Source organism: Phacochoerus africanus, chromosome 6, assembly GCF_016906955.1.
Source record: "Phacochoerus africanus isolate WHEZ1 chromosome 6, ROS_Pafr_v1, whole genome shotgun sequence".
NCBI lineage: Eukaryota > Metazoa > Chordata > Mammalia > Artiodactyla > Suidae > Phacochoerus > Phacochoerus africanus.
In genome coordinates this window covers 15,437,355-15,455,075 of record NC_062549.1, presented here as the reverse complement: position 1 = coordinate 15,455,075, position 17,721 = coordinate 15,437,355, and the positions used below count along the sequence as shown (strand labels likewise).

Sequence of the window (17,721 nt, the reverse complement as noted above, 5' to 3'; positions counted from 1 at the left end):
GACTCACAGATATAGAAAACAAACTGAGGGTTCCCAAAGGGGCAAGGCGGACAGATAAATTAGGAGTATGGGATTAGCAGATACATACCACTATGCATAGAATAGATAAACAGCGAAGATTTACCATATATCACAGGGAACTACATTCAATATCTGGTAACCATCTGTAATGGAAAAGAATCTGAAAAAGAATATATATATATATGATTCTGATAGATATGTGTATACATCAGACACACACAGATGTATATGTCAGAATCATTTTTCTGTACACCTGAAACTAGCACAATATTGTAAATCAACTATAGTTCAATAAGATTGTAGGCACGGAAAAGAAGAGAAGTGGACTCTGGATGTACATCAAAGCAGCGTCCACAGGACTGGCTGATGGATTGGCAGTGGGGTGTGAAATTTATCTTCATATCACACAGGGGAGCCGACGGTACTATTGTACACGCAGTCGACTCGATACAATATTTTCAAGTACATTTATTCACTCATTCATGGAAGCTATGTTGAGAAATTCTGAGCCTAGGCTGATAGCATTTTCCTCAAGAGAGGATTTCAATCTGCTTCGGGGGTAGATGGGGGGTACTAGCAATTCTGCAGCATCTGAGTCCAACTAAAGACTAAGACGACTTTGGGGAGTTTCTGTCATGGCTCAGCAGTTAACGAACCCGACTAGTATCCATGAGGACATGGGCATTGCTCGGTGGGTTAAGGATCCGGCTTTGGTGCAGGTCACAGACACGGCTTGGATCTGGCGTTGCCGTGGCTGTGGTGTAGTCTGGCAGCTACAGCTCCGATTGGACCCCTAGCCTGGGAACCTCCATATGCTGCGGGTGCGGCCCTTAAAAAGACAAAAAAAAAAGACTAAGATGATTTTGAAGTTGAGTTTTAATCTTTTTTTTTTTCTTTTTTCATTTCTTTTTCAGCCACACCCAAGGCATGTGTAAGTTCCTGGGCCAGGGATCAAACCTGTGCCACAGCAGTGACCAGTGACAATGCCAGATCCTTAACCCATCGAGCCACAAGAGAACTCCCTGGGGTTTCCTCTTTTCCTTCCTTCCTCCCTCCCTCTGTTCCTTCCTTCCCTCCTTTCTTCCTTTTTGAGCTTTCATCTTTACAAGGAGGCCTGTCAATTTCCAGCGTACCCTCACTCCTTGGGAACTTACTAGGCGCCAGAAAGTGTGCCAAGTGCTTTGCATGCTGCCTCCTCAGTTCTTCACAGCAACTCATGAATCGGAAATCATTATTTTCACTTTACACATGACAGAACTGACTCTGAGTGATACTGAGTCATTTTTCTTAGTTCCACAGCTAGTTAAGTGATGGAGCCCCAAACTGGTACCCATCCATTGCACTAAATACAAAGAATAACGGAGGTGCGGATGATGGGCTGGGGAGACAGAGAAAGCAGCATCAGTGATTTTTCAGATGGGTGGGGCTGGGATGAGGGTCCTACCTGACCCCGAGGGTGGCACCTCCTTAAATTCTGCACCCTAGGTCCCTTGTCCTGGTCTTGCAGCTGGACTTCCTTTGAGGTCCCGATATTTTGTCTCCATTGGGACTTTAGAGCAGTCTGGCTTTTGGACCAGTTATCCTGCTTCTCACCATTTTGCCTTCATAACCATTCTTTTCCATCCCTTGGCCCCCTGTGCTGAATAAATAACTGCACATCATGCGGTTTATAGGTCAGCAGCCAACCCGTTTCACTCTGAAAAAGCTTAATCTTATCTGGGAGTTGCTCAGTCTCCACCACGCTGTGGGAGCCATCCAGGATGTTAAACTCTTAAGGGCATCTTTGAGGCACTTCGGAAAGGAGCTTCTTTAAGGCATTTTCCAGGCCAGCATCTCAGCAGCCCCAAGACAGGCAAACATATAGTCCTTTTTAAAGCACATCCAGAGGCACCATCCTGTGCCACCATCACAGCTGTTTTGTGGCTTTATCTTGGGAGCTGCGGGAACAATTAGCTTTCTCAGGAGGGGATGGATCCCTCCCCTCTTCAGCCCCAGGCAGTGTTCACCTCATCCTTCTCCCAGCTCCTGTGTCTGGTCTGGTTCCTTCTGCAGCATCATTTTCTGGAGCCTACTTGGCATCTGCAGTGACTGCTGTCTTCTTTTTTCTGGGCTTTCTTATAACTGGCTTAACCACATCTGCTGTTGCCAGCTAGAATATGTCTGTGAGAAAGAAAGGGTGATATGTTTGTGCTTTGCAGGTTTTGATGAGCAATTAGGCTTCTTCGAGCATATGGAGCCAATGTTTCAGTTAATCAACAAACATTTATCAAGAACCCACTGGATTTGGAGCATCAAGTGAGGGGTCTGACAATGAAATGAGATGAAGACAGACTTCCTTGGAGTTCCCATCATAGCGCAGCGGAAACAAATCCGACTAGGAACCATGAGCTTGCAGGTTCGATCCCTGGCCTCGCTCGGTGAGTTAAGGATCTGGCATTGCCATGAGCTGTGGTGTAGGTCGCAGATGTGGCTTGGATCCCACATGGCTGTGGCATAGGCTGGCGGCTACAGCTCCGATTTGACCCCTAGCCCCGAAACCTCCATATGCCCCAGGTATGGCCCTAAAAAGACCAAAACAAACAAACACACAAACTTCCTCTTGGCCAAGTCAGACAAGCTCCCACCTTGAGGAAAACCTCCTGCTCCAAAGCGATATTTATTTTAATTTTTATTTCTATTTTGTCCTTTTAGGGCTGCACCCATGGTATATGGAGGTTCCCAGGCTAGGGGTCAAATGGGTATAGCCTCTGGCGTACACCACAGCCAGAGCAACTTAAGATCCAAGCTGCATCTGCAACCTACACCACAGCTCATGGTAACGCTGGATCCTTAACCCACTGAGTGAGGCCAGGGATCGAACCCATGTCCTCACGGACTGCTGAGCCACGATGGGAACTCCCATAAAGCAATGTTTAATAGAACATCTGGCTCCTGAGGGTCTTGAAGAGTCAGCTGGCCCAGAGAGGGAGAGGGACTCATGCAAAGTCACACAGCCATGCCTAGTTTCCGGGCTCATTACACTACTTTCTGCTCTAAGCCTCCAGAGGACACAGAAACCTCCAAGGACAGAAGGGTCGGAGCATGGCCACAGTGGCCGGGACCGATTCAGGGGCAGCTTCTTCTTCTTCTTCTTTTTTTTTTTTTTTGTCTTTTTCAGGGCTGCACCCGTGGCATATGGAGGTTCCCAGGCTAGGGGTCTAATTGGAGCTGTAGCCGCCAGCCTATGCCACAGCCACAGCAACGCCAGATCTAAGCCGCATCTTCGACCTATACCACAGCTCATGGCAACACCAGATCCTTAACCCACTGAGCGAAGCCAGGGATCGAACCCGCAACCTCATGGTTCCTAGTCGGATTTGTTTCCGCTGTGCCATGATGGGAACTCCAGGGGCAGCTTCTTGAAAGACGTACATGTAGAGCCAGGTCTTGAAGATATTTCGAGGTGGCCCACATGGTGTGAAAGGCCCTTTCCTGAGGAGACTTCCTAAGTCCTTTGTGCAAAATTTCAACATAGCGCAGAGATTGTCCTCCTGTGGTTTTTAACTCCAGATGCTAAGGAAATGACACTTTTTCCTGGAGGTCTGCCTTCAAAAGACTTCATTTGCTGTTTCACTGATTAAGGCATAGTCTCTATGTGGTTGAATGACTCTCCTGGAGCGGATATTGGGGGGAGAGTTAAGTCTCAGAGGTTCAGAATCCGATCAGAGCCCCTTCATCCCATGGCTGTGGTTCCCCTGACATGGGGTGAGGTCGTGACCACATACCTACTTGTCTTTTTTCGTCCCCTCTATGCTGTGAGCTTACTGAGAGCTTCTGACCCTCGTAATTTGTGCCGCATCGTAAGTGCTAAGTATGGGTCACCCTTGTGAATGAATGCATTTGTCAGTGAAGAAATAATTAACTGTGATAAAATGCATGGTCTTGATTTACATTTTCAGCTGGAAACATTCTTTTGGTGAAAACAGTGACAGTCTTTCCCATGAAGTGATTTTACAGCAGCATTCATCTTCCTTCCGTCTCCTAACTTCCTCTTCTTTTTTTAAAAAAAAGTTCTGTTTTGGGAGTTCCCGTTGTGGCGCAGTGGTTAACGAATCCAACTAGGAACCATGAGGTTGCGGGTTCCATCCCTGGCCTTGCTCAGTGGGTTAAGGATCTGGCGTTGCCATGAGATGTGGTGTAAGTTGCAGACACGGCTTGGATCTGACATTGCCGTGGCTGTGGTGTAGACTGGCGGCTACAGCTCCGATTCCACCCCTAGCCTGGGAACCCCCATATGCCATGGGAGCGGCCCTAAAAGGATAAAAAGACAAAAAAAAAAGTTCTGTTTTTTTTTTTTTTTAAATTGAAGCGTAACTTATTTACAATGTTGTGTTAATTTTGGCTATACAGCAAAGTGATTATATACAACCCTTTTTTAAATGTTATTTTCCATTATGGTTTATCAGAGACACTGAATGTAGTTCCCCGTGCTACGCAGTAGGACTATGTCCCTTCCGTGCATAATAGCTTTTGCATCTGCCAACCCTAACCTCCCACTCCACCCCTCCCCAAGTCCCCTCGCTCTTGCCAGCTCCAAGTCTGCTCTCCTTGTGAATCTGTTTATGTTTTGTTTTGTTTTGTTTTTTGTCTTTTTAGGGTCTCACCTGGCGGTTCCCAGGCCAGGGGTTGAATCTGAGCTGCAGCTGCCAGCCTACACTACAGTTACAGCAACACCAGATCCAAGCCACCTCTGCGACCTACACCACAGCTCATGGCAATGCCAGATCCTTAACCCTCTGAGTGAGACCAGGGCTCAGACTTGTCCTTATGGCTGCTAGTCGAGTTCATTACCACTGGGCTGCAACAGGAACTCCTGTTTCTGTTCTGTAGATAGGTTCATCTGTGTCGTGGTCTAGATACCACACATAAGTGATATCATATGATATTTGTTTTTCTCTTTCTGACTTACTTCACTTAGGAGGAGAATCTCTAGCTCCAACCATCCAATGCAAATGGCATTATATCATCCTTTTTATGGCTGAATAGTATTCCATTGTGTATATGTGCTAACCAGTGCTTGTTCTGTGTGGTAGGTCCCTGCATCTGGGCTGCAAGGGCTCCCTCCCCTTGACCCACCGGATGTCACCCAAATCTACCCAGTCCCTGCCAGCATCCGGCCGGTGCTGAGTAAATACCGAGTAGAGGTATGGGGCGGGGAAGAACTGGGTTGCTCTTTGGGACAAAAGGGCACTGGCGCATTGCTGTCATGCCTGCATCATGTGAAGGGACTTGTGGGGCGGGAAGGAGCCTTAGCTGGTCAGACGGAGCCCTCAAGGAGCTGCATCGTCCTTTCCTGGAAGAACACACATGGTGGTTCTCAGGCTGGCACCTCTGACTCTCCCACCCCTGAGCCAGGGCACCTGCTGGCCTCTCCCTGGGCCTGTGGGTAACAGCCCTGCTGGTCCTCTCCTCAGGTCCTCTTCTGGGGAGTCCGAGAAATGAAGAAGGTGCAGCTCCTCTCGGTGGATCGTCCTCAGGTCCTCATCGAGTGTGGGGGGTGCGGAGTCAAGTCCTGTGTGATCCAGAGCTACAAGAACAACCCCAACTTCAGCGTCCAGGCAGATGCTTTCGAAGTGGTGCGGGTCTCCCTCCCCCTCCCCTGCTCGGTCCCTTATTTCCACAGATGCCGCCCACTCCTCCCTGAACCTGGCTTGGGGAGATGTTTTAGATGATTAGGCATCCACCACTTACAAGGAAGAATAGTCTTGGAGTTCCCATCGTGGCACAGTGGTTAACGAATCCAACTAGGAACCATGAGGTTGCAGGTTCGATCCCTGGTCTTGCTCAGTGGGTTAAGGTTCCGGCATTGCCATGAGTTGTGGTGTAGGTTGCAGACACAGCTTGGAACCTGCCTTGCTGTGGTTGTGGCGTAGGCTGGTGGCTACAGCTCCGATTCGACCCCTAGGCTGGGAACCTCCATATGCCGTGGGTGCGGTCCTAGAAAAGATGAAAAGACAAGAGAAAGAAAGAATAGTCTAATTCCATGAAAAGCCAGAATTTCAGAATGGGATAAAATAGACTTTTGTTCTTGTTTTGTTTTTAAAGGTTCCAGGGGTAGATCAAACAGTAATCAAAGCAGGTTGACACCGGTTCCCAAAGTGCGGTCCCCAGCTCATCAGCATCTCCCAGGGACTCATTAGACATGCAGATTCCCAGGCCCTGCCCCTGTAGTACTGAATCTGAAACTGGTGGTGGCTGGGGCCCAGACACCTCTGACTTAGCAAGCCCTGCAGGTGACTCATACACACTGAAGTCTGAGAGCCACTGGCCTAGGAGGTACCATCAGGACCCTTATTTTAATGGTTAGATTAAAAAGAAATTTGTACATTGCCCGTCAGCAGTTTACGTGTGAATTTTGCTGCTAGAGTGGTGTTGGACACCTGTGCTTTTTTTTGGTTTGGTACTTTTCTGTGCTCTGATTTGGAACCAACTGTGAAGTCAAGGTTTACTTTGTCCAACCCAGTCAGCTCCCATGGCCACCTGGTCTAAGGATGAGAATTAAAGAATGCCTAATGTGCTTGCAAACCTTTCACACTAGGCTTCATTGAGACTCCAGGCGGGGGAGGGTCTCCGGGGTCAAGGAGTGGGTGGGGTGCTAACTCCTCACCCCCAGCTCCATCTAAATGGTTCAGCTTTCATCCTCTTCTTTTTTTGGTGGTGGTGGTTTTTGTCATTGTTTTTTGTTTGTTTGTTTGTTTTTAATGGGCCTCATCCAAGGCATCGAGAAGTTCCTGGGTTAGGGCCTGAAGCAGAGCTGCAGCTGAGTCCTATGCCACAGCCAAAGCAACACCAGATCTGAGCTCTATCTGTTACCTATGACCTATGATGCAGCTTGCGGCAATGCCAGATCTTTAACCCACTGAGCGAGGCCAGGGATGGAACCCGCGTCCTCACGGAGACAAGAGCATGTCCTCAACCTGCTGAGCCACAAAGGGAACGCCAACTTTCACCTGTTTTATATCTTGAGTCTGGATATATGTTCATCTGAAATGCGAGTTTGGATAAATAATGACAAAATAAGAGGATTGCAGGTGACTGCGGTAGAAAATTTGGAAGTGGGTGAATGTTTGCAATTTACACCTGGGGTGAATGGTTCGTGCCCTCCCTCCTATTTTGGGGTCACGACTCCCTGGCTTGAGGCGGCAGTGCTCCAGACTCTGGCAAGGCACAGGGGTGCCCTAGAGGGAGAGGACAAGGCAGGGAGAGAGGGAGGATGGATGCCTGGCTTGGTCTGGTCCTGCCCCGGACGGGTCAGCAGGGCACCAGCAGCCAGGCCCAGCCCAGGCAGTGCCCCACTTCACCCTGACCTCACCCGGCAGGAGCTGCCTGAGAACGAGCTTCTGCACCCGCCCCTGAGCATCTGCGTGGTGGACTGGCGAGCTTTCGGGAGGAGCACCCTGGTGGGCACCTACACCATCAACTGCTTGAAACAGTATCTGTGTAAATCTAGGGAGCCCCTGGCCCTCGCCTCACAGGTGGACGGAACCCAACTTGGCCAAGGTAGGAAGCGCCTTCTAGATTCTGGAGCTACAGGCTACCAAGCCGTGGTGCCTGCAGGTGCCTGCGCTGGGCCCTGGCCCAAAGGACAGGCCCCATGGTCAAGTGGATCCTTCTGAAGGAATTTGCCCCCGTGGTGCCCTCTCCTTCTTTTGCTGCCACACTCTGACTTTTAGCCTGATGTCAAGGTCAACTTCCCAAGAAGGCTTCTTTGACTGTGACTCAAGTTCCCTCCTGATCCTGACATTTTTCTTTTCTTGATGCTACTGGCATTTGTTCTGTTTGGGATTTCAGGCACAGAGACCAGGTAGTTCCTACTGTGCTGTCATCCCTGGTCTGTGGAAGGCTTTTCTCTCATATCCACCCACCCTCCCAATCTTACTCCCAGTATTCTCCCCTCGGCGGGTCCCCCACTGCAGATCCTTGTAAAATGTCAATCTATTTAGTCGACAGATGTGATTCAATGTTCTAACCTTCATTTAGTTTCCCACTTTTTTCACTCAAAGCTGTGTTTTGAGATCTATCCGCGCTGCTATGGGTACTTCCGCTTGTTACCGTGACCTGCTGCATCGGTCGCGCTGTGTTTGTTTTTTCCTCTTATCGGGCTCCTGGGCTGCCTCCAGCTCCCCGCTTCCACAAACTATGCTGTAGGTGTGGTCCTCGAGGGAGAATCCCGTGTGGGATTTTCTTTGGACCACACATCCAGGAGTAAGCTTACTGGTTCTGAGAGAACGTGTACGTGCAATTTCATTAAGTCCTTCCAGGGGGCGCTCCCGAGAGCTGTACTTGTTTGCACTGGGCTACACCAGTCTATACCCGTTTATATTCCCGCCATCGCTGCATCTGGAGTCCCATTTCCCTCCTCCTTAACAGCACCTGCTATTCCAACTATTTTTTTTCCCCCTGCACGTGCAGCATGGGGAAGTTCCTGGGCCAGGGACAATACCAGATACTTACCCGGCAGAGCCATACAGGAACCTTTCTTATCCAACTTTCTGATTGTCTTGTTTTAGTTGGTGTTTGGTATTTGCCATTTGGATGGCTATGAATGAGGATGTGGGTTGGACCCTAGCCTCGATCAGTGGATTAAGGGTCCAGCATTGCCGCAAGCTGTGGTCTAGGTCACAGATGTGGCTCGGATCCTGCTTTGCTGTGGCTGGGTTGTAGGCCAGCAGCTGCAGCTCCGATTTGAGCCCTAGCCTGAGAACTTCTGTATGCCACAGGTACAGCCCTAAAAAAAAATCTTATAATGTCCATGGACATGGCCTTGCTCCCTGTCAAGCACATGGACTCATGTGGCCTGAGTTCAGCCACTGCCTGGGGTGTTTCCAGACCTCTGGAGCCCCCAGGGTTTCTCCCAGTTAACACACTGGGGGAAGGCAATCAATACAGAGGGCCTGTGCCCTAACCTGAACAAACATGATCCCTCTGACCACAGGTATTAAAATGACTCTGAGGGATCAATAATAAGTACAATCTATTGCTGATTACCTATTATGCCACCAGGCGTCTTGCATCATGATCTCATTTATCAGAGTTCCCGTCGTGGCTCAATGGTTAAGGAACCCGACTAGTGACCATGAGGTTGCGGGTTTGATCCCTGGCCTCGCTCAGTGGGTTAAGGATCCGGCGTTGCCGCGGGCTTGGTGTAGGTCACAGATGCGGCTCGGATCTGGCATTGCTGTGGCTGTGGCGCAGGCCGGCAGCTACAGCTCTGATTCAAGCCCTAGCCTGGGAACCTCCATATGCCGCAGATGCAGCCCTAAAAAGACAAAAGACAAAAAGAAAAAAAAAAGATCTAATTTATCTACGAGTGACATGGGTATTTTTACTGACATTTTTATAAATATGGAAAGTGAGGTTCAGAGATGTTAGGAACTTGCTGTATTTGAGTCCAGGTCTGTCTGAGTCCCAGCATTGGGTCCCTGAAAGGGTCACCCTGACTGTAGCCCAGTTGCCTGATCCCATGGACTTTCTTTTCAGTGATTTCAGATTCATTTACGGCCACTGAGCCCTCTGGGACCCTCAGCTCTGTTCAGGAGCTCCCGACAGATCATGTCTTTGTGGATGTTGAGCCGCCTCCCACGGTGGTACCCGACTCGGCTCAGGGTCAGCCATCCAGCCTGATCGACGTCCCTGACTCATCCCCTATGCTGGAGCCGGAACACAAACCTGCAGCCCAGGAGCCACCAAAAGACGGAAAAGCTAAGGTTGGAATGTCGTCCCTCTTTATATTTACATGGCATATTCAGGTTTGCATAGAGGTTCTACATGCTAATCTTCACACCTACTCGCTGTGTAACCACTGCCAGCAACGTCACTTTGCTGAGCATTAGTTTCTTCATCTGTAAAATGGGGACACTGATACTCACTTCACACCATTGTTGTAGAATCAGATCAAGTCAGTATATATGAAATTAAAGTGCTAGTTACAGCAGTATTTAATTGAACAGAAACTCTTCTAGAAAGAAATGAAAGAAAGAAAGAAAGAAAGAAAGAAAGAAAGAAAGAAAGAAAGAAAGAAAGAAAAAGAAAAGGAAAGGAAAGGAAAAAAGAGGGAGGAAGGAAGAAAGAAAGAAGGAAGGGAGGAAAGAAAGGTGGACTTAGGAGTTCCCATCCTGGCTCAGTGGGTTAAGAACCTAACTAGTATCCATGAGGATGTGGGTTTGATCCCTGGCCTCGCTCAGTGGGTTAAAGATCCAGCATTGCTGTGGCTGTGGCATAGGCTAGCAGCTGCAGCTCCAATTCAACCCCTAGCCTGGGAACTTCCATATGCCCTAAAAAGAAAAAAAAAAAAGAAGAAGAAATGCTTCTCGATTCATTAGCTTGGAAAGACAATGGCTTCCTCATAGGATTATTCCACAAATATTTTGAACCTGTTTTGTACATCACGGGGGACCAGAAAGATGTATCTTCTCGGAGTTCCTGTTGTGGCTCAGTGGTTAACGAATCTGACTAGGAACCATGAGGTTGCGGGTTCGGTCCCTGCCCTTGCTCAGTGGGTTAGGGATCCGGCGTTGCAGGGAGCTGTGGTGTGGGATCTGGCGTTGCTGTGGCTCTGGTGTAGGCCGGTGGCTACAGCTCCGATTAGATCCCTAGCCTGGGAATCTCCATATGCCGCGGGTGTGGCCCTAGAAAAGACAGAAAGATTAAAAAAAAAAAGAAAGAAAAAGAAAAAAAAGAAAGGTGTATTTCTGGATTCTAAATACAAGTGAGATTTATTTTCAGCTAGTTGAGATTCTGGAAGGGGAGATGGATACATACACAGACCATCAAATGGGGACACCAGTAATCTTTTAAGTCATAATTTTGAGAGCAAAAGTCTGAGGTATTTATCGATTGCCTTTAAGAAGAGAGCAGATTTAAGAAAGTCCTAAGAAATGGCCTGCCCAGCAAAGAGTGAAAGCTGGAATAAAAAGCAGAGTAAGACAGATGAATGGCGATTTGCTCAGGCTCTTCTCTTCCCATTTCATCCAGGCTCCACGTGACTCTCTGACCCCCGCAGAGTTCTCTCCATCCCACCTGCATTGAACCTGCCACTTTATGTTGCAAATCTCAGCTGATGTGTGTGTTGCCACCATAACACTGTGGGTTTCACCTGGTCAAAGATGATTTTTAAAAATATCTCTGCATCCCTTGCACTCGATAGAGTGCCTGGCACATCGTAGGTACCTGAGAGATGTCTGGGAGCAAACAGATGGCACATACATGATGAATCTGTCATGGCACAGCTGTCTTCTCCCCACATGCCCTTTTTCTGCCATATATTCACCACACTGCCTCTCCTATCCCCATCACTCAGGTTGAAGGTGTTCTTTATTTGCACCTGTTCAAGTCAGAAATGACACTAAAAGGAGACTTGTCTCCACTATGTCACTTAATCCTCACGACAGTGAAGTAAGCAGGTGTCGTTGTCCTGGAAACAAAGAATCACACAATGTATATTCATTGCTGGGAAGCGAAGTTCCTTCTACGGTATCACCCTGTCTCCTGCAGCCTGTAGCGTGCAGTGTCTCCTCCACTGAATTCGAAGCTTCCCACATATGAGGATTGTGTCCAAACCCGACATCTTCGGCATCAACCACAAAATCTCATATCTGCTCGATAAATGTTTGCCGAATAAACACATGAATGGATGACAGATGATCAAACTTGCATTTATTGAAGGGGGACAGAGAGCTGCACTCACAAAACCTGTTAACACCTCCAACCACCTCGTAGAGGGTACCTGTCTGTGCTCTTTCTTAGTCAGCCACCAGCACCAGATCCTTGAGGCCTAACTCATACTCCATCCCTGTCCCCTGCCAGGATGCCAGGAAGCCTTCCCGGAGGTCTACAAAGAGGAGAAAGAGGACCATTGCGGATGAGTCTGCTGAAAACGTCATTGACTGGTGGTCTAAATATTATGCCTCCCTGAAAAAAGCCCAGAAGGTAGGTGCTCTCCGGGCTGTGACAGTGGAGTGGCTCTATGAGATCACGACACCTTTCACCGCCCCACCTCCCAACTCCACATTATCCCTTTTTCTATATTCCAATATAGGAGTTCCCATTGGGGCTCAGCAGAAACGAACCCAACTAGTATCCATGAGGACGCCAGTTCGATCCCTGGTCTCGCTCGGTGGGTTAAGGATCTGGCATTGCTGCTAGCTGTGGTGTAGGTTGCAGACCTGGAGGATCTGGTGTTGCTGTGGCTGTGGCTGTGGCCGACAGCTGCTGCTCCAATTTGACCCCTAGCCCAGGAATTTCCATATGCCATGGGTGCAGCCCTAAAAAGACAAAAAAAAAAAAATTCCAATTTGGGTAAGCCCTACTCAAGCATGGTTCTGTTAACTGCAGAAGGGCTCAAAGCCTGGAAGGACTAGGGGTCCAGAGCTACAAAATCCCTCTTGTCTGGCTGGAGCTGGCCCTGGGACACAGGCTCTGCTGTAAATCCTGGAGGGATGTGCCATCTATTGTGGCACCCAGGTCAGTCTCAGCGAGGCCCAGCCAGGAGAAATGGGGTCTCTGGACAGGAGGGCATCAGTGATGGGGGCTTCAGGTTTATCTGCAGGTATCCAGGTTAAAGAGTCCCGGGTCTCCAGCAGGATTCTAAGTTCATATGGGGAACTCTCAAAGTACAGGCAGACGTCTCGGCCTTAGCAAATGGGAAGAATCAGCAGGTTACCAGAGCAGGGTCCGGACCCAGGGAAGAAAAAGGGGGCTAAGTTACGAAATCAGAGAATCAGGGAGGCGTGGGTCTGGAGATTCAGGCTGAATTACTTCTCATCCCCAAGTGAAGAGGGAAAGGAAAAGGATTCAGATGTTATCATCGTATTTAATTGAAGAGAAACTCCTCCGATTCTTTATTTGGAAAGAGCATAGTTTCTACATGTTGGACTATGTCCGTGACTATTGACACAAAGTTCAATAAACCAAAGGTTAGTCCCTGCTTCCAGATTCCCTCCTCTTGCTGCTGCGGGCACTACCGCTTCCGGTGAGAGCTGCCATTTCTCTGCCAAGCTGGAACAGACCCAATTCCAACATTCCAGCAGGGAAAACTCTCTGGTTGCAGATGGGGGAGGGGGGGTCATGTGGAAGAAGAGTGGAGAGAGGGGTTGCTTTCCCCGTGGCTAGATGAGCCCCCACCTAGAGCACAAGGACGTCTGGCTTGGTGGCCCTTGTTTTGGATGTGTAGGCACCTCTTCTCCAGGGCAGGGCATCTCCCTGCCTACTGGGGGCTATTGAGGACTATTCGCATACGCTTTTAAAATGGCTCTGGGAGTTCCCATTGTGGCACAGTGGAAACGAATCCAACTAGCATCCATGAGGATGTGGGTTCGATCCCTGGCCTTGCTCAGTGGGTTAAGGATATGGTGTTGCTGTGAGTTGTGGTATAGTCACAGACGTGGCTCAGATCCCATGTTGCTGTGCCTCGTGGCTGCAGCTCTGATCAACCCCTAGCCTGGAAACTTTCATATGCCACAGGTGCGGCCCTAAAAAGAAAAAAAAAGAAAGAGAAAAAAGTAAAAGGCTCTGAGTGGAGTTGCAGTTATGGCTCATTGGCCAAGACCCTGATGTTGTCTCTGTGAGGGTGCGGGTTCAATCCCTGGCCTTCCTCATTGGTTTAAGGATTTGGTGTTGCTGAAAACTGCAGCGTAGCTCACAGAAGCAGCTCAGATCCAGCGTGGCTGTGGCTGTGGCGTAGGCCTGCAGCGCTGCTCCCATTTGATCCCAAGCCCAGGCACTTCCATATGCTGCGGGGTGGGGCTGTAAAAAGAAAAAAAAAGATCTCTGAGGAGGCAGAGGGCTAAGATAATGGAATTAGAACTGCTAGCCATCGGAGTTAATAAATGAGGCATGACTGAATCAATCATTTTGTCTCCCTCTTTTCTCAAAGGAAAAGGAGAGCAATTCCAAGGAGAAAAAAGGCAGCGCAGGTAAGTGGCATGCGGGGGACACCTGAACATAAGAGAAGACCCCTTGGGTGAGAAAAATGATAAACTGGGAGCCATAGGAGCAACCTCGGAGCCTGACGCCCTCACTTCGCAAGTGAGGAAGCGATCTCAGGACAATGACCACCCTTTTAAAAGGTCACTTAGCTGATTTGAACTGGGCGGGACTAGATCCCAGGTCTCCTGAGTTGAAGTCAATGCTGAAATCGACCCTTTGGCTCAAGTCCCCGCATTGACGGTCTGGATATAGAAACAGCAGAGTAAACACGGGAGCAAGCTGGGATGGCAGGCCAGAACCAACACGAAGAGCTTTAATAGGGGCGGCCCCGATTTCACATCCAAAACTCAGGTGACAAGGATCGAATCAATCTAGGTTGGCGGAAGCTCAAATGAAAGAGGCCTGGGATTTGAAATGACCGCAAACTCGACGTAAGCCAAGGGTAGGTCTTGGCCTAAAAGCTCCAGTAACACCAAGTGTGGTTTCAGGGCACAGAAAAAGTAAGAAAACGAGAGCCAGGGACAGTTCATCAGGTGACATCTAATGATCATATTTAATTCGAAGACCAACCCTATGATATAAGCAATGGGATCTTTATTTGCTGATAATAAAACAGAGGTACAGAGAAGTCGAAGACCTTGCCCAAGTTTGTACAGCTAGAAAATAACGGAGCTTGAAGTCTGTCTCAGGAGGTTTTTCTCCAGCACCTGCTCCTAAAAAATTGCTGCATAATCTCACGAACTGCATTGGTGACCATGTGTCAGGCCCTTAACATATTTCAGTTTAAGGTTGTTGAACCAGATGATTCTCAAGTTCCTAATCCTTTCTGAGAAGGAAATGTGTGTAAAGCTTTGGAGTCAGTCCGCCCTGAGTCTGTTCTTTGCTACCTGGGGGACCGGACAAACTCCTTACCCTCTCTGTGCCTAGTTCAATGAATTCTTGCATATTGGGGGGAAGGCCAACAGATTGCCAGGCCCAAGGCATCTGTTGACATTGGACTGCTATGTGTGTGGTGTCTCCCCCGCTCCTGCAGTGCACACTCTGCAGGGCCATGTGTGGATATCCTGCATTGAAATGTTACCATTTCTGGAGTTCCCGTCCTGGCTCAGGGGAAACAAACCTAACTAACATCCATGAGGGTGCAGGTTTGATCCCTGGCCTTGCGCAGTGGGTTAAGGATCTGGTGTTGCCGTGAGTGGTGGTGCAGGTCGCAGATGTGACTCAGATCCTGTGTTGTTGTAGCTGTGGTGTAGGCCAGCAGTTACAGCTCCAATTCGACCCCTGAGAACCTGAGAGGTTGGACGCCTGAGAACTGCCATATGCTGAAGGTGCAGCCCTAAAAAAAAGACCAAAAAAAAAAAAAAGAAGAAGAAGAAAGAAAGAAATGTTACCATTTCTTTTTAAAAAGAAGGGTCCAGATACACACCAGAGCGAGGGAAAGGGGGAGCCTAAGGTCTCTTCTCATCTCAGCAGCCAGGTAGAGTCTAACAATTGCCACTAAATATCCACAGAGACGAAACCAGACGAGGTAGTGGTAAATATCGACAGCCCGAAGAAGAAGAAAGACAAAATGCCCAAGAAGAAACTCAAAGAAGATGAAATCCCCAACCTGGCCGTCTTGAAGGTGTGTGGACTCAACCATCTTGGCTGCGGAGAGGGTGGGAAACCCGGAAGGGAGTTCTTTTTGACTTTAGTCAACTCCAGCAATACCCTTGTCTGGACTGGCTGACATTGTCTGCGTTATGACCATCGATGCAGAGAAACAAACCTTTACAAGCATGTGAGGCAAGACAGTGGAGCCTTGCTAGTTTGCCATTTTCTACCACCTCTTACTGAGAAAGGCCTAACTTACATTGCTTAGCCTGGATCCAGCCAGGTAATCTACAGTGTGTGAGTTCCCCTGGGCCCACCTCTAGGAGCTGGACATCATCAGGCAAATGTGTATACACTCGAAATAGCAGGAGTTTTACCTTTTTTTTTTTTTGGAGGGGGTGCCCCACCTGCAGCAAATGGAGGTTCCCAGGCTAGGGGTCTAATTGGAGCTGCAACTGCCAGCCTACACCCCAGCCACAGCAACTCAGGATCTGAGCTGCGTCTGTGACTTACAGCTCACGGCAACGCCAGATCCTTAATCCACTGAGCGAGGCCAGGGATCGAACCCAAAACCTCATGAATACTAATTGGGTTCGTTAACCACTGAGCCACGAAGGGAACTCCGAGTTTTCCCTCTTTCTGAAGTTATTCCCGTCAGACTGATCCTAACATCAGCCAGAGGCAATTAGCTAGAGACATGCTGATGGATGGGAAAATCGGGCGTACGAAAGAAAATTGTGTACCTAGATAATGAATTTAGATAAGTAATTTTGATGGGAAATTTGAATAAGTGATTTCATTACATTACCAAATCAAAACTCAGTTCAATTTTGCATTTCTGAAGTATCTATGTAATTTCCTGCTTGGAAAATTCATATTTATGTACCTAATAATACAAATATTCTATTACTTTATATGTGTTATGAGTTGAATATTTAAGGAATATTTATTAATTTGAATGTCCTCAAAATATTATAGTCTAAATCAACAACCAGTGACATCAACTGGCTATAAAAAGATTTGTCATATTGGGGGGAATTCCCGTCATGGCTCAGTGGAAACAAATCTGATTAGGAACCATGAGGCTTCGGGTTCGATCTCTGGCTTCGTTCAGTGGGTTAAGGATCTGGCGTTGCCATGAGGTACAGTGCAGGTCACAGATGTGGCCCAGATCTGGCATTGCTGTGGCTGTGGAATAGGCCGGCAGCTACAGCTCTGATTAGAACCCTAGCCTGGGATGCTCCATATGCCATGGGTGCGGCCCTAAAAAGATTAAAAAAAAAAAAAAGATTTATCATATTGGAGTTCCCACCATGGCTCAGCAGTAACCACCTCAACTAGTATCTATGATGATGCAGGTTCAATCCCTGGCCTTGCTCAGTGGGTTAAAGATCTGGCATTTCCATGAGCTGTGGTGTAGGTCGGAGATGCAGCTCAGGATCCTGCATTGCTGTGGCTGTGGAGTAGACCGGCAGCTGCAGCTCCAATTTGACCCCTCGCCTGGGACCCTCCATATGCCCAGCAGGTGTGGCCCTTCAAAGAAAAAATTTATCGTATCTGTATTTATATATTATACTAAAAATGTTTGACTTTGCTATACTTCTTGGAATTTCCTTATCAGAAATGTTTTATAAATTTCAGAGTGGTAGTTCTAGAAATGCTGAGTCAATCAGATGCCTCACTTTGCTGAAGATAAATTAACAGAGGCCTCTTAGATTTTTCCAAGGGTCATATATGAAGGCTGGTTTTGCAGAATCTTGGCATTTTTCATTAAATCAATCCTGGGTGTTCTTTCCTCTAAACATACCCTTTTCCCTTCTTCCTAAAGATATATGATGGGGATCTTGAGAGTGAATTCAACAATTTTGAAGACTGGGTAAAAACCTTTGAGCTGCTCAGAGGCAAGTCTGTGGAAGATGACCACGGCCTGGATGGAGACCGAGTCATAGGGAAGTTTAAGGCAAGTTCCGGGGTTAACCCTTTTATTTGACCGTCCTGCTCATCAATGTCAGGACTCAATTCTGTCAGATGGCGGGGTAAGACAAATCCTTCATCTATGCAAGACCCTCTCTAGAGCCCCACAAAACCTTGCCCAGATCTGTTGAGATATTTGATTTGTGGCCAGCGAAGTGGGTTGGCACA

At 48.1% G+C, this 17,721-nt stretch overlaps 1 protein-coding gene across 1 annotated transcript in view; it reads left to right on the top strand.

Moving 5' to 3' along the window:
* The window catches only part of FER1L6 (fer-1 like family member 6), a 145,717-nt gene that overhangs the window by 81,855 nt on the left and 46,141 nt on the right, over positions 1-17,721 (top strand). Inside the window, exons 22-29 of the mRNA XM_047783301.1 lie at positions 5,094-5,204; positions 5,475-5,636; positions 7,380-7,560; positions 9,541-9,767; positions 11,866-11,988; positions 13,934-13,973; positions 15,498-15,610; positions 17,408-17,539. Of these exons, the coding sequence (XP_047639257.1) occupies positions 5,094-5,204; positions 5,475-5,636; positions 7,380-7,560; positions 9,541-9,767; positions 11,866-11,988; positions 13,934-13,973; positions 15,498-15,610; positions 17,408-17,539 (1,089 nt within the window). The remainder of the gene's footprint in view (positions 1-5,093; positions 5,205-5,474; positions 5,637-7,379; positions 7,561-9,540; positions 9,768-11,865; positions 11,989-13,933; positions 13,974-15,497; positions 15,611-17,407; positions 17,540-17,721) is intronic.